This window comes from Euleptes europaea, chromosome 2, assembly GCF_029931775.1.
Source record: "Euleptes europaea isolate rEulEur1 chromosome 2, rEulEur1.hap1, whole genome shotgun sequence".
NCBI classification, from domain to species: domain Eukaryota; kingdom Metazoa; phylum Chordata; class Lepidosauria; order Squamata; family Sphaerodactylidae; genus Euleptes; species Euleptes europaea.
The window spans coordinates 25,482,248-25,504,553 of NC_079313.1; the positions used below are offsets into that span (position 1 = coordinate 25,482,248).

Sequence of the window (22,306 nt, forward strand, 5' to 3'; positions counted from 1 at the left end):
TCCTGAAGGTTCCCTATGCCCCAGGAGCGGCATTTCCAGGAGCTCCATGGGCTCCATCCGGGGTGGGGTGGGGGGCTGGCAGCAGTTCCGGTCTCCTGGCAGCAGTGCCGCCTGTTGGCAGAAATAACCCTTTAGATCCAATCTATAGCTCTCTTCTCCCTATTCTGATCCTCTGGTAAAGTTCGATATTTCTTTTTGTCTTCTTTGTTTCTGATTTCTGTGACTTGCACATGAAAAGAATACAAAGAAAAAGAGGCCAGGTTCAGACATGGCAGCCAAATCATGGCTTGGCTGTAAGGAACAGGCCGTGGCATGGTTTGCCCAGCATGGTGGGGATATGGGAAAAAATAGAGCAGCTCCACATATTGGCTCCAGGCCCAGTTGAGATGCATGTTTTCTTTTTTAAGGTTTTTGCTTTTGTGTTGTCTTTAGCAACTTATTGTAAGGTTAAAGAGAAAAATATAAAAACCTCTAACCTGTAACAGTTAAAGTTGTTGTTATTTCTATGCTGCCTTTCAACCCAAATAGGGTCCCCTAGGCAAGCATCAAAACATTAAAATGTTTCAACATTAAAATGACATTTAAAATTAAGTGTATTATATAAAATAATTCTATAAAACAAACATATTTTAATATTCGTAACTTTAAGAAGGGAACGTCACCTATTAATCTGGAATTACGGTTTTATGAGAATTCTTCCTGCCCTTTATAGAGACCTAGCTGTTCTTTATCTAGCGCCATCAGTATGTTGTCAGTCTATGATGTGGTCGAGTACCCTTTGTAGATAATCTGTCTGCTGTTGCAGCATCCTGCAGTGAATCTTCCATTCTCACATTGCATTATATTTGTTCTGACGTCTACTCTGGGGCATTATTTTTAGATCAAACTTGGGTTTTGTCAGTATTTTGGTGTCATCTTCTTTATTTTATCCCCTCTGCATTCAGCCTCCACAGCACAGCAAGTACAAGACGTACATGTGCCGAGATATGAAGCAAAGAGGAGGGTGCCCCCGTGGGGCCAGCTGCACCTTTGCACACTCGCAGGAAGAATTAGAAAAGTAAGATGCTCTGTTAACTTTTTTTGCAGTTTATTTGCTCTTGTGCCTTCGGCTTTTAAGTTACCTGAAGGACTGTCTGAGCAGAGCTACCAAGAAAATCTGCTTCAGCTTAGATGTGGGGGAAACAGTGTGAAACAGTGGGGGAGGGTAGCCTGACATAATATACATTTCCGTGTACATTTTACTTCTTCTGGTGTTCCTGACTTCTGTGGAGCCAGAGTTGCTTGCAGGGATCAATGCGCGTATGGTGAGGCTTCCTGGATTTGAAACGATTCCATGGAGTTCCTGAGAAAGCACCCAAAGACTGTTCTGTGCTTGTAATGTTTTGTTTTATTATGTATATGATAAATATATATTCTGCCTTTTGGCCAGCAGTCCCCAAAGATGCTTGTTGTTGTATGCTGGTGTCGTAGCGTCTAATGTAGAACTGGAATTGTGATCCAGAGGTCTCTTGTTGAATACTGCATTACTTGGGTCTGGTTGTGGGCCAAGGGGGAACTGTTGAAAGCTTTATGTTGTTAGAATTTAGTGTTTAACCACCTTAGACCAAGTTTTATCAACCAGCCAAGGCTGGTAAATTTCTTATGACTAAATTTAAAAATCTGTAACACTTGTCTAGGGGACAGAAATAAAACCCTTGGAAGCCTGCCGTTTTTAATTTCTGTTTTCTTTGCAATTCCTTTTTTTCTCCTCTGAAGATTTCGTAAGATGAACAAACGTCTGGTTCCTCGAAGACCCCTGAGTGCCTCCTTAGGTCAATTGAATGAAGTGGGCTTATCTTCAGCAACTATCCTCTCAGATGAAGGGGCGGTGGACCTGCCTAGCAGAAAACCCTCTGCCTTGCAAAATGGGATTGTTTCAGCCGGCAGTGCAGGGACACAGCTTATCTCTCGTGGAACCGACTCCAGCTACGATTCAGCCCTGAAGCCTGGGAAGATCGACCACCTTAGCAGCAGCGCTCCTGGGTCGCCTCCTGACTTGTATGTTCCTTCTTTGTGGTGTTTGAAATTCCATGGTTGTGAAGGAACATCCGGTCCAAATAATGTGATCCATGTGAAGAAGCAGGTTTCCATGCGCATAAATCAGATTCACATCCGAATGCAGGAGTCCATTCTGGAATGCTTTCCTCCCAGTGAGATGTGCATCTGAATGCGCATTCATATCCAAAGGCAGATGAGAATAAATGTCTGGTTTATCCTAGCAGACCCTGATATGCATAGGGAAGCCTGTCTTCAAATGTGGATTGCTGCCCCTGACCCAGATCAGTGCACAGGAAAGTCAAATCAGTTTTGACTTGAAATAGAACTGCAATAGAAACATAATGGTAGCATGCCTGTTAAATTAAAAAGGGTCAGCTCCACAGTTGTCGAAAGTTTTTTTTAAAACTTAATTTGAATCCTTGTTATTAATGACAGAATAAGCGAAGAGTCAGAAAGTCATCGCCAAATGTTGCAATTGTATTCACCTTCTTCCCTTTAACGTGTTACAGTCATAAAGCAGAGTGTAAGTCCCAGCTTTCATTATGCTTAGCGCTGGTATAGCTGGAATATGTGAGCCACTAGCTGGGATTTAAGGACTACCTGGAACACAGCCCGTCTGTCAGTGGTCCCATTGCTTCTGTATGCACTGTTGCTGGGACAAAGTAGTAGGGGAATCTATTCAGACTCCTTAGAAATTAAAGGGAGACTGCAAAGCAGCTGTGCTTGGGGTGCTTCCCTGAAGTGTTGCTGCCCTGACTTTGTGATCTGTCTCTTTTAGGCTGGAGTCTGTTCCCAAGAGCTCTCTATCTGCCTTACCAGTGAACTCACATCCTGTGCCCCCACGGGGACCGGCAGACCTGGCTCCAATATCCGTTGGCAAGCAGCTCCAAATGGTACCACGAGGCTCCCAGCTATATCCCGCTCAGCAAACTGATGTGTTTTACCCAGATCCTCGGGGAGCAGCTCCACCATTTGAACCCCCACCCTACCAACCAGGTAGCAATGTCAGTTTGGTGGTGGGAAAACTGGGTTCAGGCAAAGGTTTTGCACCTTTTGGGAAGCTCTAGTGACAGGATGGAACAGTAGATTTTACTATTTTAGTGTGTCAGTTATTGGTGCTTTGTTAACCAGTCTTTCCCGCTCTGAAGGAAGGTCATCTTGAGCTTTGGGTGTTTCTCGTCCCGTTGCTTGGAGAGGCAGGACTTAATCTGAAAGGAGCAAAACCATAGTAAACATCTTGCAATTTAATTAAACACAAGGTCTATCAATTGCTCATCAGGGAAGAGGCAGGTGTTATTTAAGCCCTGGTTTCCCATAGTGGTGTTTCTATCTGTCAAAATCCCATGGCAATTGTCAGCTATAGTAGATTTGCTTCCCTAAGGCCCTCTTCTGCACCCACAAATATTCCACCTGACTTCTTAAAGGCATGCTCTTCTACACACCTGTTACCGTGTCAGTGTAAACTCTATTCTCTTGTGTGTGTGTTAAGTGCCATCAATTCGCTTCCGACTCAAGTGCCATCAATTCGCTTCCGACCCTATGAATCAAAGTCCTCCAAAAAGTCCTATCTTTGACAGCCTTGCTCATATCTTGCAAATTGAGGGCTGTGGCTTCCTTTATTGAGCCAATCCATCTCTTGTTTGGTCTTCCTCTTTTCCTGCTGCCTCAACTTTTCCTAGCGTGACTGTCTTTTCCAGTGACTCTTGTCTTCTCATAATGTGACCAAAATACGATAGCCTCAGTTTAGTCATTTTAGCTTTCAGGGACAGTTCAGGCTTAATTTGATCTATAACCCACTGATTTGTTTTTTTGGTAGTCCGCAGTATCCATAACACTCTCTTCCAACACCACATTTCAAAGGAATCTACTTACTTCCTATCAGCTTTCTTCAATGTGCAGCTTTCACACCCATACATAGTAATATGGCATACGATGGGATGAGTTAACATGATCTTGGTTGCCAGTGACACATACTTACACTTCAGAATCTTTTCTAGCTCCTTCATGGCTGCCCTTCCCAGTCTCAATCTCCTTCTGATTTCTTGGCTGCAGTCTCCCTTTTGGTTGATGATGGAGCCAAGGAATAGAATGTCTTCAACAATTTCAATTTCCTCATGGTCAACCTTAAAGTTGTGTATTCTTCTTGATGTTCAGCTGTAATCCTGCTTTGACGCTTTCTCTTTTAACTTTCAGCAGTAGTCATTCCAAGTCTTTGCTATTTTCTGCCAGTAATGTAGTATCATCGGCTTATTTCAAATTGTTCCTACCTCCAATTTTCACTCCACCTTCGTCTAAATCTAATACAGCTTTCCTAATTATATGTTCTGCATATAGATTGAAGAGATAAGGAGATAAAATACATCCTTGTCTAATACCTTTGCCAATTGGAAACCATTCTGTTTCTCCATATTCTGTTCTAACTGTAGCCTCTTGTCCAGAGTATAGGTTGCGCATCAAAACAATCAGATGTAGTGGCACACCCATTTCCTTTAAAACCAGCCATAGCTTTTCATGATCCACACAGTCAAAAGCTTTGCTGTAATCTATGAAACACAAGCTGATTTTCTTCTGAAATTCTCTTATATGCTCCAGTAACTAACATATATTTGCAAAATGATCTCTGGTGCCTCTTCCTTTTCTGAATCCAGCTTGAACATCAGGCATTTCTCACTCCATATATGGTAACATCCTAAAAAATGTCACTATTCAGGCCTGCTACACACACCTGAAAGCCTTTCTGATTTGGTATAATCCTTTGTGTGTGTGTGTAAAGTGCCATCAAGTCGCAGCCGATTTATGGCGACCCCTTTTTGGGGTTTTCATGGCAAGAGACTAAAAGAGGTGGTTTGCCAGTGCCTTCCTCTGCACAGCAACCCTGGTATTCCTTGGTGGTCTCCCATCCAAATACTAACCAGGGCTGACCCTGCTTAGCTTCCGAGATCTGACAAGATTAGGCTAGCCTGGGTCATCCAGGTCAGGGCACTGCCTGACCTGGATAATCCTTTAGAACTGCCAATTTCAAGACATAATCTGTTATTTCTCCAGAATGGTTTAGTTGCCAGCCTCAAGCGTAACTGGCAAAAATGGGCTTCAGTGATTTTTGAGACATGTTGGTCAGAACAAGAAGGCTCCTTATTTCATCCTGCAGGCCTCTTCCTTGGTCTCTTCCCTTGCCAGTCCATTGTTTGCTATCTAGGGAGCTCCATATAGTCTTACTAGAACAGGTGCTTCCTCAAAGTCCATTTTTGCTTCTCAGAGTGGATAGGCTCAGAGCAGAAATGCTCCATGTCCCCCTTGTTGTTTAACCTTGTTTTCAAACTAGTTGCTTGTAAAATATGGCAGGGCAAAAACATTAAGCGAATAAAGACTGAAGAAGCAGGACTTAAATTAGCATTATATGCAGATGAAACATTGTTATTTTTAGAAGATCCATATCAAACAATCTCCAAATTAATGGATCGTTACAAAAATTGGAAACTTCTTGAGATATACAATTAACTCGGGGAAATAAAGAACAATGCCACTTGGACACATTCCTATAAATCCATCAGCATTACACTGGCCCTTCAAGAAGTTCCACAAATCAGTTTAAATATTCAGGGCTATTAATCTGTAGAAACACAGAGGACATGGTTTCAGTTAATATCACCACTGTATTAAAAAGTAACCCACTTTGGAATGTCTTCCTAACTACAAGAGGAACAGAAGTTCACCAGGTAAGAGCTTCATTTTCTCTTGGGAAACAAGGAAGAAGCTGGTTCAGCACACAGAGAATGTAGCTCCATGACAGCTAATGTGATGGGATGAAGAATTATTGTGTTACGGTGCGCCCGGAGAATGTAAACAAGTTGGTATCCTAGGATTGTCGCATGGTATGTTTACAAAAAAAGAAGTGTGAATTATTTGAAGCTGCTCTTTTATCTGAAACATGTGGCAGATTTACACAGGAAAACCTATTCCTATATGTACGGAAGGCCTAGCAGCTGTTAGTTATAGTAGCTGCTATAAAATTTTCAGCCCTGTTTCAGCCCTGAGCATTGCCACCACCATTGCTTGCCTAGCCACCCTCCCTAGCATCAGCTAACTCCTTTGAGTGGCAGAAAAGAGGGGACTAGGGTTTCATTGCGTTTTCTTCACTGTGTCTTGCTAAGTCCTTCTTCCTGCTGCCCAAAGAAGTTAGATGCTCCTGTGGAGTGTGAGGAAGGGACTGATGGCTGCTCAGAGGACTGGAACGGAGCTCTCTGGCTCGTCAGCACCACCATCTGAGCAGATGCTAACAGCAGCTCCAGCACCTAAGCAGCTTATGGGTTCCTGTGCCCATCTTTAAAGTGGTTTCCAAAGGCCTTCAGATGCTCGTTTTCTCTCTTTAAATTAGCAATGCATCATTTCAGCATGAAAAATTACCCCCCACTGTTTCAGTATAGACATGGCTTGTGAGAATGACTTCAAACATATAGTGAGAAGCCATTTTAGAAAATGGAACCTGTTTCAGAATCTACAGTTGATTGCAATAACCGGGGGAGGGGGGGAATGGCACTGGGTATCTCTTCAGTAGCTTTCAAAAATCTTATTTCACATTTTCAGGTGTGTATTATCCTGCAGCTCAGTCTTCACAGTGTATGTCTCGATTTGTCCGGCCTCCACCGTCTGTTCCTGAGCCGGGTCCTCCTTATTTAGAACATTACCCACCGTACCTCCAAGACCGCGTGATGAATTCTCAGTATGGCGCACAACCACAGCAATACCCTCCTATGGGGCAGCCCATGTACCCTCCCCACTATGACAGCCGCCGTGTGTATCCCTCTGCCCAGCCATACCCCCGGGAAGAGATGGTCAGAGGAAGCCCTGTGCCCATTGAAATTCCTCCACCAGCTGTATCGCCATATCTACCTGAATCAAGAGACAGATATCCACAAGTGGAAGGCTATTATCCAGTCAGTCCACATCTCAGCCAGATCCGACCTTCATATCCCAGAGTACGAGTTCTTTGTGTTATTTCTTGTTTAACATGATTGTATTATCATTGCTTGGCATTTTTAAGGTACAGTCTTCATTCTCATTCCAGCCCTTTGAAAGATTTCCTATTTTGGAGTGTGTAGAAGCAGAGAGAAATGGTGTTCAACACACACACACCCATGTCTTCTGTAGTTTGGCCTGGAACTCCAGTTTCCAGTGGAGTGATAGAACCAAAACCAGGGACTTCTGGTTCCTTGCAGTTTCAGACTGCTCCAAAAAGGCAGGGCGAGCTTAAGTGCAGGAAGGCTGGACATGTGTTCATAGCCATCTCCCTTTCTCAGAAGCCCTTGAGACCCATGATGCCAGAACCTGGTATAGTCCAGGCTTTCTTATATCCAAAATCTCTATTCCAGTGAGGAGGTGTTTATAACTTAACCCTTTTCTTCGTGGGAAAGGGGAGCACACACCGGATCTCTTGTGGCAAGGGATTGGTTTTCAAAATACTATCTATTCTTTGTGGAATGAACAATGGATGGCATTTTGTCTTCTGTGATCCATTCCAGAGTTTCAGTGGAACGGAGTGATTTCAGCCCTCGTTCCACCAAATCTCTGTGGGAGCAGAACCAGATGGTTCTGCCTGTCCCTTTGGAGGGGCTGATATTTTTAACTCTTCTGGCTTCTGAGATTTCCTCATGCATTCTTTATGCCTTTTGAGTCATACCTCTGCAGCCAGAAGAGCAGTAATTTATTTTTAAAATAAATCTGAAAGTGGCAGTTTTCAGCTGCAATTTTCATAAAGCAAGCATTTTTCAGGGTGAGTCATTAAAGCCAGTTTTCCATATTTAAGATTGGAAAAAATCAAATTTAAATACAGGATGAGAATACTTTTAGAGATACTGTGGTATTTGAAGTAACTGTCCAATTTTATTTGTCCAAATGCAGCGTATTAAAATGTGCTCCTTTTTTGCCATGCAAAATTAATATAGCTCATCTCTTATGTGCTGTAAGTATTTATTACAAGCATCTAGGCACAAAATAAACCCTAGTTGATAGGAACAGCCATGTTTTGGCTCTGATTTGGAAACACTGATTACTTGTTGATGGTTTTTTTCCTTTGGAATGTATTGTTTAAATATGAAGGACTTCTAATGAGTACTGTATTCATACAAAAAAGGCTGTGATTCCCACAACCACCCCAAAGTTAATGTATAAACTTGGTCTGCCTCATTTGTGTTAATCTAGTTCAGGGATTCCCAAATTTGTTGAGCCTGTGGACACTTTTGGGCTTTGAAAACAGGCAGTGGGTGTCATGAAAAAATGGCTGCCATCTGTGGGGCGTAGCTGACCACAAAATGGCTATCATGCAGCCAATCACACAGTGATGGGAGGTTCCATGCTAAGTGGCCTCTTATGATGGAGCAGCTGTTTCCAAATAGGTCCTCCTTGCAGACACAAAGGCAATTCATCCTGGTATCTTCTGAAGCCCCTCCTGTTCCAATGAGATGGAGGAAAGCCAGGATTGGTTCTATGGTTTGGAAGGAAGTGGGCACCAAGAAAGACATTGATGGGTGCCACGGCGCCCACAGGGCACCACCTCAGAGCTAGCTACCCTTCTAATTACCCCTAGGGCTAGGGCCTGCACTTGTTGAGTCACAGGATGTAGAATGTAGAATTGCTTCGGTCTTTATAAACTGTGTCTAAATGAACCTCTGTAAAATGTTCAGGAGCCTTATGGCCGGCCTCCACCTCAGCCCCATCCCAGTCTAGATGAGCTGCACCGTCGTCGGAAGGAGATCATGGCTCAGCTAGAGGAAAGGAAAGTGATCTCCCCTCCTCCTTTCGCGCCGTCACCAACTCTGCCTCCCTCTTTCCACACTGATGAGGTGAGCGCGTTTCTGTTTTTCTTAAATACAGCTGTTCAGTTGCCGCTATGGTCGGGGGGGGGGGATGCTGAACTGAGAACAAAACACAAGGGGTTGGGTCTGTGGGAGGAAGGACGGGGATGGATTTTTTTTTATACTCGTAATCTCACTTCTCCACCTAGATGGAGAGAGACTCCATCTTTGTACCCTGCCCATCAGGCTTACCAGTCCTGGCAGATATCTGTGTAATTGCACGGGTGATATCTCAGTCCCATCTCAGATAAAATCTGGGAACTGCCCAGCCTGGGCATGGGCACGATGGATTTTACCTATAGAGGGTTGGATCCAGCAGTGCTTCAGTGGAAGGCACTGATGGCTGTGGATCTTGCCGGTTTCCCACTCCTTCTAGCAGCCACCTCTGACCCAAGGAAAATTGATTCCTGGGGTTGCGGGACCCATGTGGAGTAATAGACATGTGGGTCAGTGGGCTACAGGACAGAGGAAAAAGGGGGTGAGATGGCCCTTCCTTCTTGTTTTGTCAGTGGCGCTGCCCTGATGAAAGAGGGAGTGATTTCACCCCTTTTTTCCCCCTTCTCACTGCAACTCACCAACTTGTGTGGGGCAGTTACTCCACATAGGACCTAGGAAAGCAGGGAAGATCTGCGATCCCTGTGCAAGCAGAATGTGGGATATACCCCTTATTCTGTATTCAGCATCTATGCATGTGTGTCCAGAGGTCTCAGAGGGAGAACAGAATGAGGTAGGAAGTGATGCTTGAAGAGAGGCTGAGGAGCATATTTTATGAACCAAGCCTAGATATGTTGGAGTAATGAGTCTCATGTTGCAGTTTTCAAGTCTCCAATTACAGGGGATGTCAACGTGCATCTTAATGAAAACCAGTGGTAGATCATCTGCTTGGCCTGCAGAAGGTCCCAGGTTCAATCCCTGGCATCTCCAGTTAAAGGGACTAGGCAAGGAGGTGATGTGAAAGACCTCTGCCTGAGACCCTGGAGAGCTTCTGCTGGTCTGAGTAGACAATACTGACTTTGATGGACTAAGGGTCTGATTCAGTATAAGGCAGCTTCATGTGCTCATGTGTTAATTCCTTAGGTAGTTCATCCAGTTTTACTGGAGACTAGCCGTGCAGTTATCAGACTTGAAGAATATGTGCACAAATAAGCCATATTGTTTTCATTAAATATTAAAACAGTATTGGCTACAGTTTTGTCTTTTGACATTTCCTACATTCAATTTATGCCAGTTTATGAACGAGAAAAATAACCAAATATCATGTTGAGATAATCACCACTTTCAGTTTATCTGATTTCTCAGTTGCCATTTCAGAACCAATTAGAACATTTAGGTAAAGGCATATAATACAGCTGCTTCAGGCAAGACTACTTCTTCAAGCTGTATGTGCGTGTCTTATGCTTGGGTACATTGCCCATGTCAAAATTTCACTCTGTGTTCAGTGCTAGTAAGTCAGAGTGAAGTTTGATATGCTGCGGAGAACATTTTTAGTTTCTGTTTTGGTCCACATCTTATTGTACAGCTATCTCAATCATCATTAAGGCCAGCCCCCCTGCCCCTTTTCCCTTTCCTAAACTCTTGGTGTTTGTGTTTGTGCAGTACATGGATGAAGATCTGAAGGTAGCTGGCAAATATAAAGGAAATGATTACAGCCAGTATTCTCCTTGGTCGTGTGACACCATCGGCTCCTACATTGGAACCAAAGATGTAAAACCCAAAGACATTGTGGCAGCTGGGACTGTGGAGATGGTGGTAAGCATGCGGGCAAGATTACAAACAGTACCAAAGAGGGAAAAGAGGTGTGCTGTATGTTTACAGAACTGGTATGATGTGCATAGATTGATACACAATGAATCCTAACCTAGGTCATCTGTTCCTGTTATGGTGACTTTTTAACAGGATGCTTAAGGTTGCTACTTGTTTTGAAGTACAGTTTCTACAGTTTTTCCCTAGTTCTTAGCAACTCAGTTGAAACATCAGACCAAGCCGTGGTTAAGGAAGCTTAATGGTGGTTTGCTGAATTGATAATCCATGGTTTGCAATTAGTCAGCAGACTATCATTGGAAGCCATGTTTTAAGGTGGGTTTAGAAACTATAGCTTTATGCAACATCTGAATTGACAAATATTGTTATGGCCATCACTCTTCCCCAAAAGCAACAGCATTATGGAGTGGGTAATGAACGTGTGACGCTTATGTCTCTAAAGGGGTTTAGATTGTTTGTTTGTATCTTGGTTTAATAAATCTGATGGTGTATCTTGTATCTTTTTAATGTTGTTTTATAACAATAGGTGAACCACCTTTTTAATTAAATTTTCTTTTTCAACCACCTTTGAGATTTTTCCCTCTTTATCTGTCTTGGTGAAGACTTTTCAGCAGAGATGAAAGATGAAGGATCTTGCTTATCATTGCCCTTCTCCTTTCCCTTCCTCCATCTTCTCAGAACGTGGATAGCAAAGGGATGCGAGACCAGCGTTTGGATTTGCAGAGGAGAGCAGCAGAGACTGGAGACGACGATCTCATCCCATTTGGAGACCGGCCCACCGTCTCCAGGTTTGGTGCCATCTCACGTACATCTAAAGCGATGTATCAGAATCCTGGACCCATGCAAGCCATGGCAGTTCAAGGAGCTTCCACAAAACCAGTCAACATTTCAGGTATGAACATGTGCCTTCAGGACTTGGTTCCTCATACAGTAGTTTTACACCAGTGCTATAGCTCAAGTGCAGAAGTGGGCTGCCTCAGGCATGTGCTGGTAGTTGGGGAGGGGCTGTGGCTGAGTGGTAGAGCATCTGGTTGGCATGCAGAAGGTCCCAGGTTCAATCCCTGGCATCTCCAGTTAAAGGGACTAGGCAAGTAGGTGATGTGAAAGACCTCTGCCTGAGACCCGGGAGAGCCGCTGCCGATCTGAGTAGACAATATTGACTTTTATGGGCCGAGGGTCTGATTCAGCATAAGGCAGCTTCATGTGTTCGTGTGTCACGTGGATCACGTTGGCCAGGTTGGAACGAGACAAGTAAGGGACCAACTGCCAGACCTGGCAAAGGTGGAAGAATGCCATCCTGGCAGTCTGAGTGACCTGAACCTACATAGATAAGGAGGCATCCAAGATCATCAGGGTCTGATTCCGTATAAGGCATCTGCTAATAGAGAGAGAGAACAAGAGGTGCAGGATCACACCCACTTCACAAGAAATGGTGCTGACCGATTTGGAAGTCAGCCTCAGGGCTCACTCCAAGCAGCTCCATTCCTCTTAGTTACATGTAAGCAAATTGTCAACACTAAGATTTCCCTTAAGCCAGGCTTTGGCTCATTTCAGGTGTCATGGGGGGCTTGGAGTTGGTTCATGCCCATCCTGAACCTAATTAATGATGTGGAAAAAAGCAAGAGTCCAGTAGCACCTTAAAGACTAACAAAAGTTCTGGCAGGGTATGAGCTGTCGTGAGCCACAGCTCACTTCTTCAGATACATCTAGGATGACAGGTTAATTAATGTTGGGCTTGCATGTTTCCTCGTCCCTTCTGTTGCCTGGTACACTGAGACAGAAAATGGAAGTCTACAGCTAACTCCTTAACTAATGAAGGTTAGTTACTTTCCTGCTAACTGGAATTCGTAACCAGGATTAACTCTGGTTAAGAATCCCAGTTAACAGGAAAGAAAACCAGCTTCAGTGTATGAAGATACCTGCACTCAGATGTCCCAACTAATTTTGAGGCAGCTGAAAATTTAAGTCTTAGTACCTCATGAAAGAGGAAGAGGGAAGGTATGCACGTGAGTCTTACAGTCAAGCAGTTTCATACCCATTGCCAGTAAATTCCAGTTTGTTAATGGCATCTGTATTTAGCCTCTGAAAATTCATTCAAACTGTGGTTTCAGGGAATCTGTTAGCCTTATCATTGATTACAGGGACTTGGTTAGATCGAGCAGATGATTTATATAGATGGAGGGGGAGCAGTTTTCACTAATCCCTCCTTCTCACTTCAGTCCTCTGAAACCTGTCTCATGCTGTCCTGGGCGGGGGGTTCCCGTCCCTAGGAGCAGCATTTCTGGAGGCACTCTGGGCTGCAGTAGGCAGAGGGAGACAAGAAAATGATTCTCTGCTGTCAGACATCCCAGTTTTCAGTGAATCCAACCCACGTACTTAGAAGCTGCTTAACTACAGAATTATTTGGGAGCAGGGTGTTCCATAGAATGAACAAGAAGTCTTACAAAGGACAAGGAGGGTTTTGGTTTGCGTTTTTGTTTGTTTCAGAAAAAAAGTAGTTTTTTTTTTAATTCAGTCCTTTCCCACTTCACAAATTTTAGTTTGTTCTTCCTCCATCTCTATTGCCTAGCAGTGAGACTCCTCAGCTTCTTTTCCACCCCATCCGCTGAAGGTTTTATGGTGTGGTTTTTTTTTATACCCAAGGCTCTAAACCAGGGGTATCAAAGATAAGGCTCGAGGGCCAAATCTGGCCTCTTGAGAGCTCTTATCCGGCCCGCAAGGCAGCCACCCCCCCCACATTCTCAATCTGGGTTGGCGAGGCATGGCCCGGCCCAACCAAGTGAAATGTATGTCATATCTGGCCCTCATAACAAATGAGTTCGACAACCCTGCTCTAAACAGTGTTGCAAGATTCCACAAACATTTTTTTTGGCCTTGTATATCTAGCACAAGAGGAAAAAACTGGGTTATCTGCAGGGGGTGCTTTTGCAAAAGGAGTGATTCACAAGTGTAATTCTGCATATAGGACTGCCTTCAAAACCAGGCAGCTGTAGTTGCTGTAATGTCCGTATGAAACAAGTCATTTTAATAAACAAGCACATTCTAAATAGACCTTTCCAACTGCATTGTAGATTACAGTCCTTATGGAACACACAGCGCATGGGGAGGTTCACCGTACGCCCCGCATCCAAACCTACCGTCTCAGGGACGCCTTAGTGACAGGTATGAGTATGTGAACTTGCTATTTGTGGCTGTAGCATGTTATATGCGGGTTTTTGTTTTTGTTTTGTTCTCCCAGAGAAGGGAGAACAGAAGCATCTTGCTTTTTACCAATCTCGTCCATTTCCCCAAAGGGAAAGATTGTCCATAACAGACGCAGCCTGCCACGGGAAGCCTTTGCCCTCAGCCGAGAGGGAACAGCAACTTCGGCTTGAGCTGCAGCAACTAAACCATCAGATCAGCCAACAGACACAGCTCCGAGGACTGGAGGTGTGTACTTGTATCCCCTGTGATTTTTTTGTTTTCTGTTTTTAGGAAGGCACTGGGGAAACTAAGTATGAAAGAGAGGGAGAGCACTTTGAATATAAACATAATCCTACTTGGAGCATGTTGGAATGAGAGATTTGTCATCACTTTTGAGCAGTTTGAAAAATGGGCAACAGTTTGCCCCAGTGTTTTCCTGAAGACTTCTATTTTTGTATTTAATGTGGATTCAGTCTGTGTCTTTTAGAAATGTGTAGGTTTTATTGTCTGTTGATGGAAATGAGTGGCCTTTGTAAACAGGATTTTAAGTGGCGATTGTTCTGTGTTGTGTAATTTTGCGGTGTTTTGACTTCCTAACTAGACCCTATAATGGCTTTGCACAACTTACTGAAAGGTCTTCTTGGAAGCACTGCAGTTGTTTTGATTTCTTGGGATGAGACTCCTTCATTTCTGATAGCAGCAACCAGCAGTTGTTATAGCTGTAATTCCTATTCATCCCAGAAGAGCAGTATCCTAAAAAAAAAACAAAAAAACCGAAAAAAGATTGTGACGAGTGTGAGAGCTTGAAGCAGCTTTGTGGAACTCCCTGCCCCAGGATGTGGTGATGGCTGCCAACTTGGAAGGCTTTAAGAGGGGAGTGGACATGTTCATGGAGGAGAGGGCTATTCATGGCTACTAGTAAAAATGGATACTAGTCATGATGCATACCTATTCTCTCCAGGATCAGATGAGCTTGCCTATTATATTAGGTGCTGTGGAACACAGGCAGGACAATGCTGCTGTAGTCATGTTGTTTGTGGGCTTCCTAGAGGCACCTGGTTGGCCACTGTGTGAACAGACTGCTGGACTTGATGGACCTTGGCCTGATCCAGCAGGGCCTTTCTTATGTATTTATGTTAATGCAGAAGTCTCCTCTGTAAACAATCACTTATAGACTTTAAGGAGGGGTAGGCAACCCCTGACATGCAGGCTGAATGGCAGACATACAGGCTCTCTACCCAAGGGACCAGAGTGAATCCCTGAGAGCTTAGCTTGTTCCCAGTGTGTCCTGGCCAAGAGCAACCCTAGTCATGTCTCTCCCTATCCCCACCTTGCTTTGTTTGCCCCCGCTAACATCTTCCCAGTTAGACATTATGGGTTTGCTTGCCCTCGGAAGATCTAGCTTATCTGAGGGGAAAAGAACATTGGATAATGAATATGAACTTGACCGCTCCAGAGGAAGGGGTAGGAGAAAAAAGCGACGCATTTCACAGTTACTCCGCTAAACGATCCTTGGATATTCTTGTTCCCTTGTTCAGAGCCAGAGACCGATCAGTGCTTGAGTTTTGCATGCCCACCTTCACTGATGCTGTAGTCGAGGAGTTTTGGATGGCTTGAAAATGCCTGGCCTGACTGCCCATCACATTATTAATTTCTTTATTAGCCTGAAGTTGAACTAAGTGCTGCACAACTTTAAAAAACTTTCCATACATGGGTGTTCTTGGCAGGAAGACTTTCCCGGGAATGCATTAGATTCGAACCTTCAGTAATAATGGCCTTGGTGATGAAATAAGTCAAACAAATTCTCATTTGTATAATTAGATGCTTAGTTTCAAATGGCCTTTCGGATATTGCCATGTGGCGTTTGCTGCACTCCTTACAGTGCCCAGACCCAGTGCAAGCATCTTATGAAAACAAATGACATGACTTGCTCAATTCTATGGGGCCCCAAGATTTTTGTACCTCTAGTCTTCCCTTTCTTTTTCAGCCGCCCTCCATATTGCAGTGATTTTCAAACGCTGACCCCTTTCTATGTTGACTTGGTCTGCCACAAAAGATGTTGTTGAAGGATATGGGGCATGCCCTTGAGTTGCAGTCAGCTCCCGCTGAGCATTGATTCAAACCTCTTCAACTGAACCATTGCCCTGCCTGAGCTGTGCATTCATTTTGGAATGCTTCCGACCCTTTCCTACAGTTACACACTGCAGGGGAAGGTGGGTAGTGGTAGGGAAACTCTTTCTCAGGAAGAGTTGCCTGTCATTGTTGATTTTTAATTGGGGAATGCCAGAGTTCTCCAGAACAAAGTTTTTTAGACTTCTACCTTAGATCGGGGGGGGGGGGGGGGCGGCTCTGGCCTACAGTTCAGATTAAGCTTTTTAAAAGTATGTTATGGTAGGGATGCCTCAGGACAGATACTCGGTTAAGCAATTTAGTAACAACTTGCAATAGTCTTATTTGTAGACACAATCTTTGAGAATCTTTGAGCAAGGCCGTCTAACTACCTGGTGCCTTAGATTTCTTTACAGTTTGGACCGTGGCTGCTTTTAAAGAGTCTTTGCACACAACTATGGTTCTCGTTCAGCCACTGAACCGAACTGTTAGGCAGTAAGCCAAAGACAGACAAAAGAAAAATGCTACTTCAAGTGATACACTTGACAAGAAACTAACTGCCACAAGGTTGCTTTATGGTGGGCAGATCTGTCAGTGGTTCTAAGCCAGAACAGCTCATCCTAATCTCTGCATTTGGAAGAAATATACTTCTGAACACTCAGCTACGGGGATAATAAACCATGTGGTGGCTTTTGTCATTGTGGCCTGCTTGTGGGCTTCCCGAAGGCATCTGGTTGCTGCTGAATGCAGAAAGATGGTGGACCATTGGTTCAATTCAGCTAGGCTTTTCACATGTTCTTGTTTAGTCCAAAGCGTCTGCTGTTCATATGGCTAGTTTAGAGCATATTTGCGATTTTTTTAAAAAACAAATGATAGAATCTGGGGGAAAGCCATGCTTGTTTCACGAAGTAACTATATTTCCAACTGAAGTTCACCTTTATCTGCAGGTAGATTTTTTTAAAATTCTGTATATTCTGTATGACAGGAAGGAGGTCAGGGCTTTGGAAACCAAGCAATACTCCTGCGTTTTCGGGCCTGATTCCCGTGTCTGCATGGTTGTGTAGTTTGTGTGCTCAGTTGTTGTATGTGCTTGGCTTTGTGCATTTAGGCTGTTAGTAACAGGCTGCTGTTGCAGAGGGAGGCGACCACCTTGGCAGGCCAACCACAGCCCCCGCCGCCGCCCCCTAAGTGGCCTGGAATGATCTCGAGCGAACAGCTGAGCTTGGAGCTACACCAGGTGGAGAGGGAAATCGGCAAGAGAACCCGGGAGCTGAGCATGGTGAGTGCTTTGGGGGCAGGGCAGAGAAGAGCTGGGAAAGGCAGCTGTGCTGGATGAGTAGCGGAGCCGCTTCGTGCCTTGCAGGGAGGAGCTCTGCTGGACAGCTACTTGCCAGTGTTCCCCGTTCTTCCCGTTCATCATTCCGTAGCTAGACTGGCTTGAATTTCCTGATGTTGGGTAGCCTATGCGGTTTGTATTTTATTTGTAACGCAATGCTAAGGATGCTTTATGAGCTGCCTTATGGGGGAGTGAGGGGTGGAATGGAAATCTCAGCAGATATTTCCATCGGCAGAATATAGCTCACTCTCTTAGGCAGCAGCTACCCGCCATGGTGCAGCTTGCAAGCAACATCTGTTAAACGGCATCTAGAAGGGGGCCAGTGGTTTTCCAGCCTGTGGTGATGGACTTCCTTGGTCTTTGCTGCTTGATATGTGTGCTTTTGGGATGTTCTATACCCTGGTAGAATGGACAGATACTTTCTAGGCTTATGTTCTCTTGTCCTGTGGCTTTTGCATAAATCAGTCTGTGTAACATGTTCTAGTTTTTATAGTAGCCTTTTTTTCCCTTCTCTTTCGCTCCCAGTGAGAATGAACTCACAGAAATTTTTTTGTATGTGGTGAAATGAAGGTGACTTTCCTTTCCTTCTTCCCAAGGAGAGCCAGTCTTCCCTGGAAGTGAAAAGCAAACTGGGTGCCAGTAAGCAAACAGAAAATGGACAGCAAAGCAAGGTGCCAGCGGAAGACCTTGCACTTACATTCAGGTAATAGAGCACAACTTCTGCGAGTCCTTTTAACGCTAAAGATATGGAACGAGTTGTACAGAGTGCACAAGGTAAACTGATACCTTGCTTATAATATCGATATCAGCGACTTATAGATGACTGTGACATTAATGTTACGGTGAACTGTAGATTTTTGGTGAAAAGGAAAAAAAGACATACAATCTGAACACAGTTCAGGTTATTTTCCGTGGTGTATTTTCATGGTAGTTTACATGCAGATCATGTAGTTGGAAGCATGCAAAGCTAAGGGTGGGAATTGTTTTTTATTTTTAAAAATATTTATAATCTGCATTCTTCATTAAATGCTTGAGGTAGCTCACAACAATCTTTAAAACTGATTGAAAACTAGCATTAAAGACAAGTGAGCAAGGAGCATAGTTTCCTAACGCAGTGTCTTAGAAAGCAGCAAAACGACAGCTTCCTTGGAAGATGGAATAAAAGTTTAAACTCCGTTAGTCCACATTCTGCCTGGAAATATTGGTTAATGATCGCGCATCCTGTGCATTTGTCAGTTTGAGGGAGAACTTTTTATAGATTGCTAGACTGTTGATTCCTTTACTCCATATCATCAAAATATGTAGTGATAATAATAATAATTGTTGTTGTTGTTGTCATTATTATTATTACCACTACTACCATTGTCGGAGAAGTTTTTGAGGAAATGCTGTTTCGTTACAAATGTGGTAGGGATGTTTGGCCATCCTACAGTATTGGAAAAAATGATGATGAAATGAAAATTTCCACTCCAGAAAACCCACTCCAAATATTTTACACTGCACTACTAAGCACTCCTAGTTCCTTTTTATCTATTGGGAGAATTTTAAGGGTGCATTTGACCCAGTAAAATCAGTTGGAATTAAAAGTGCCAGGCGGGAAGGCTGCATGGTATATACCAATCTGGTCAGATCTTGAAGCTAAGCAAAGTCAGTATTTGGACAGGAGACCAACAAGGAAGACTCTTCAGAGGAAGGCAATGGCAAAACTACCTCTGCTTCTCACTTGCCTTGAAAGCCCTTTGCTAGGGTTGCCATAAGTCAGCTGCAACTTGAAGGAACTTTACACACACATTGTTAGCGCCCATGTTCCATTGCAACAACTTTTCCTTCTTGCAAAAATTAATGTCTCCCTGTCAATTGCTGTACTGCTTTCTTTCTTTACAGCATAGTTCTCAAGACTTCCCTTATTGAATGCAAGATACTCAGTGCCATATCCAGTCACCTTTACATCCATGGCAGACCTCTAGTTCTTCATACACTTACATACCCCAAAGAACACCCTGGAATAATTGCTCTGGGACTGACTTTTGGCGAGAGAGTGATAAAATTTAGGAAGCATTACATGCTTCCAGTTTCCCCCCTCCCCATCAGTATTATTCAGCATCTGAGTGAGCATGTTGGTCTGCCCTCACCAAAACAACAAGGAATTGTGATAGAGCTAATGTTGTGCTATTCTCCCTAGGCTGCTCTCCTTGCTATATCCTGTACACAAGCTGATCTCTCTTCTCATTTGCTGTCTTAAAACCATTATCTAATTCAATGGTTCCCAACCTTTTTTTGGCCTTGCCCCACCTAAGCATCTCTAAAATCCTGATGTCCCCCCCCGTGACATATAATTCTTATTATTCACAATATATATTTATATACTGTATATGAGGCCCCTAGAACCATAAGAAATGCAAAAAATTGACTGTTAATAACTCATTCTCGAATTGCCCCCCTTAAAAATCAAATTGCCCCCCTGTGGGGTGTGTGCCCCACATTGGGAACCACTGATCTAATTATTCAAAGAAAGATTGATTTTTATTAACTGGCATGTAGCCCAGGCTAGTCTGATCTTGTCAGATCTCAGAAGCTAAACAGGGTCAGCCCTGGTTAGTATTTGGATGGGAAACCACCAAGGAATGCCAGGGTCACTTCGTAGAGGCAGGCAGTGGCAAACCACCTCTGAACGTCTCTTGCCTTGAAAACCCTACTAGGTTGTTATAAGTCAGATGTGACTTGACGGCAAAAACAAAAAAACCTTAACATACCACACCCTCATTAGCACATTATCTTGATACTTACAGGACAATGACTAGCACATTACCTTTGATACTTTTTGCAGGACAATGATTCAGCTCAAACCCAACCCCTTTCTGACTATATATTACTCTTCCTACACACTTGACACTGAGAGACACTGTCCTTCAGTGTTACTCCTCTGAAGATGCCTGCCACAGCTGCTGGCGAAACGTCAGGAAAGAAAATACCAAGACCACGGTCACACAGCCCGGATAACCTACAAGAACCAAAAAAACCTTTACCTAATTTGTGCCTCTCTGTCCGTGCTATGCTTGGGTAACTGCTACTATTGACCCACATTAGTTGTATCACTGGGATACTGAGCAATTCCAAATAGTAAACCAAGCAAGGAAATAAAGATAAATACGAGCATGCCCTCTCTCAGTGCAAGAATGATTTGAGTGTTCTTATTATTTTGTATGTTTTGGTGATTTGCTACCATATTATGGGTGAAGGCAAACATACATTCTAATGTGTGATAGGTTTCAGCTTGCATTCTCTACCCCTGGAAAAAGATGCCTCAAAACGCAGCAAACTTGAATTGAAACCACGTCCCCCATACTTCAGAATGTATGTCTGTCTTTACCCAGCATTCAGTTATGGCAACCAGTAGGCCACTGGGGTTGTTTTTATTTTATTTAAAATACCTACATCCTATATTTTTGTCCAAGACAGCTAATAAATGCAGCCATGAAATCTTTAAGTCTAATAACAAGGAACACTGACTAGCCAGCCCATAACTCTCGACTCCCCTCCGACAATGAATAGCAACCAGACTGTTGTAAATCTTTTCCAATGAAACATCTTTGAACCCCTTCTTAAAAGTCATCAAAAAGGGTGCCCTTATCTTCTCCAGTTGGCCATTTTCATAGGGTTAGCAAGTAGGAGGCAAGGGTTCTGTGTGCGACCTTCTGTCTGCAGATGGCCACTACTTGGAGCTGTCTAGCGAACTCTGCTTGTGATCTCTTCTCAGGGTTACCATTTTGATTTTATTAAATCTCTCTCTTCCCGCCTTGTCTCTCTGTCCTCTTTTTTAATGTTGTTGTGACATTCCTTCTTCAGCAGTGATGTTCCCAACGGATCAGTCCCAGCCCAAGAAAACGTCGGCCACCTCTCGAACAAAACCACAGCTCTGAGCTTGTCAGATGACCCTGAAGGGGGAGGAGGTGAACAGGGCACCCAGAGGGCAGGGACGACATCCACATCTGCTCCCTGAAGGAAGAAAAAAGCATCCCTCCACTTCTGTCGGGGGTCACCTCCCCCCTCCCCCCATCAGGATGATGGGAAACAGAAAGAACAACAACGGCAGCAGGTCCAGAGATAATGTGCACAACACCACTACTAGAAACAAACCCTGCACATAGTTCACATTAACACATTTTTTAATTAAAAAAAAATGAAAATTAGCAGTATCTGCAAGCAACTCAGATTAAATTTGTTTTTGTTCTGTGAATGAACTTTATTTTAATAACTTCGGATGCCTTGAATGCCAGGGCTTTAAAAGAAACAGATATTATATATATATATATACACACTCTGTTTGATTAATTGTATGATCTTAATGAGGTAGGTTTTCTCTTTTATTTTGGTATTATTACATACCCAGTGTATAATTCCTTTTAGGCCTCTTTGCTCCTTCCCCTTGCAACAAAGCTCACTGTGTTTGCGTGAGTTTGAAAGGAACAAAAGGGGGGGGGAATGCAAGATGAAGGAGGAAGTTCTTGTCTTGCTTGGTTGAAAAATGTGTAGTGGAGTTGAACTGAAAGTAGCTCTCCTTGAAGATGATGCCCATTCCTTGACATTTGTTCATCATCTCTTCCTAAACATTCATAGCTTTTAAGCTTCAGTTGTGATGCGGTTTTATCCCTTGGCGATAGCAAAACTCCATACAAACCTTAAAAGAGTAAAAATTGGTGTGTGTGTGGGGGTTCCCTATTTCTTCAGGGAGCACAGGTGTCTGAGCTCCTGGATCAATATAAATTGGCTAATGTTGTTCAGTTTTGCCTTTCATGACAGGCAGCAAACCTTTTTAAAAATTATTTTTGAAACCTGGATCTGAGAAAGTGTCTACAAATGGATCCAGTAGCTTCCTATGCAATAGAGATGCAGGGGTGAAGCTAACGTAGGGAGCAAAGGTCTCCCTTTTTTCTGTCTTGTCAAAAGTAAAATGGTTGCATTTTTGTGCACCTTCAGTGGAGAGATGTATAATATCCAAATGCCATAGCAGGAGGTGGGGGTCTTGTAT

The 22,306-nt window shown here is 43.6% G+C and overlaps 1 protein-coding gene across 2 annotated transcripts in view; it reads left to right on the plus strand.

Moving 5' to 3' along the window:
* The window catches only part of RC3H1 (ring finger and CCCH-type domains 1), a 79,869-nt gene extending 58,120 nt beyond the window's left edge, over positions 1-21,749 (plus strand). Inside the window, exons 9-20 of one of the 2 annotated variants that reach the window (XM_056845049.1) lie at positions 945-1,057; positions 1,756-2,037; positions 2,816-3,033; positions 6,622-7,013; positions 8,718-8,876; positions 10,485-10,637; positions 11,328-11,541; positions 13,721-13,811; positions 13,943-14,078; positions 17,050-17,220; positions 17,874-17,980; positions 21,124-21,749. In XM_056845049.1, coding sequence (XP_056701027.1) covers positions 945-1,057; positions 1,756-2,037; positions 2,816-3,033; positions 6,622-7,013; positions 8,718-8,876; positions 10,485-10,637; positions 11,328-11,541; positions 13,721-13,811; positions 13,943-14,078; positions 17,050-17,220; positions 17,874-17,980; positions 21,124-21,277 — 2,190 coding nt within the window. In that variant the 3' untranslated portion in view covers positions 21,278-21,749. The remainder of the gene's footprint in view (positions 1-944; positions 1,058-1,755; positions 2,038-2,815; positions 3,034-6,621; positions 7,014-8,717; positions 8,877-10,484; positions 10,638-11,327; positions 11,542-13,720; positions 13,812-13,942; positions 14,079-17,049; positions 17,221-17,873; positions 17,981-21,123) is intronic. The other variant, XM_056845050.1, reaches the window with a different exon arrangement.
* Positions 21,750-22,306: the final 557 nt, after the last annotated feature.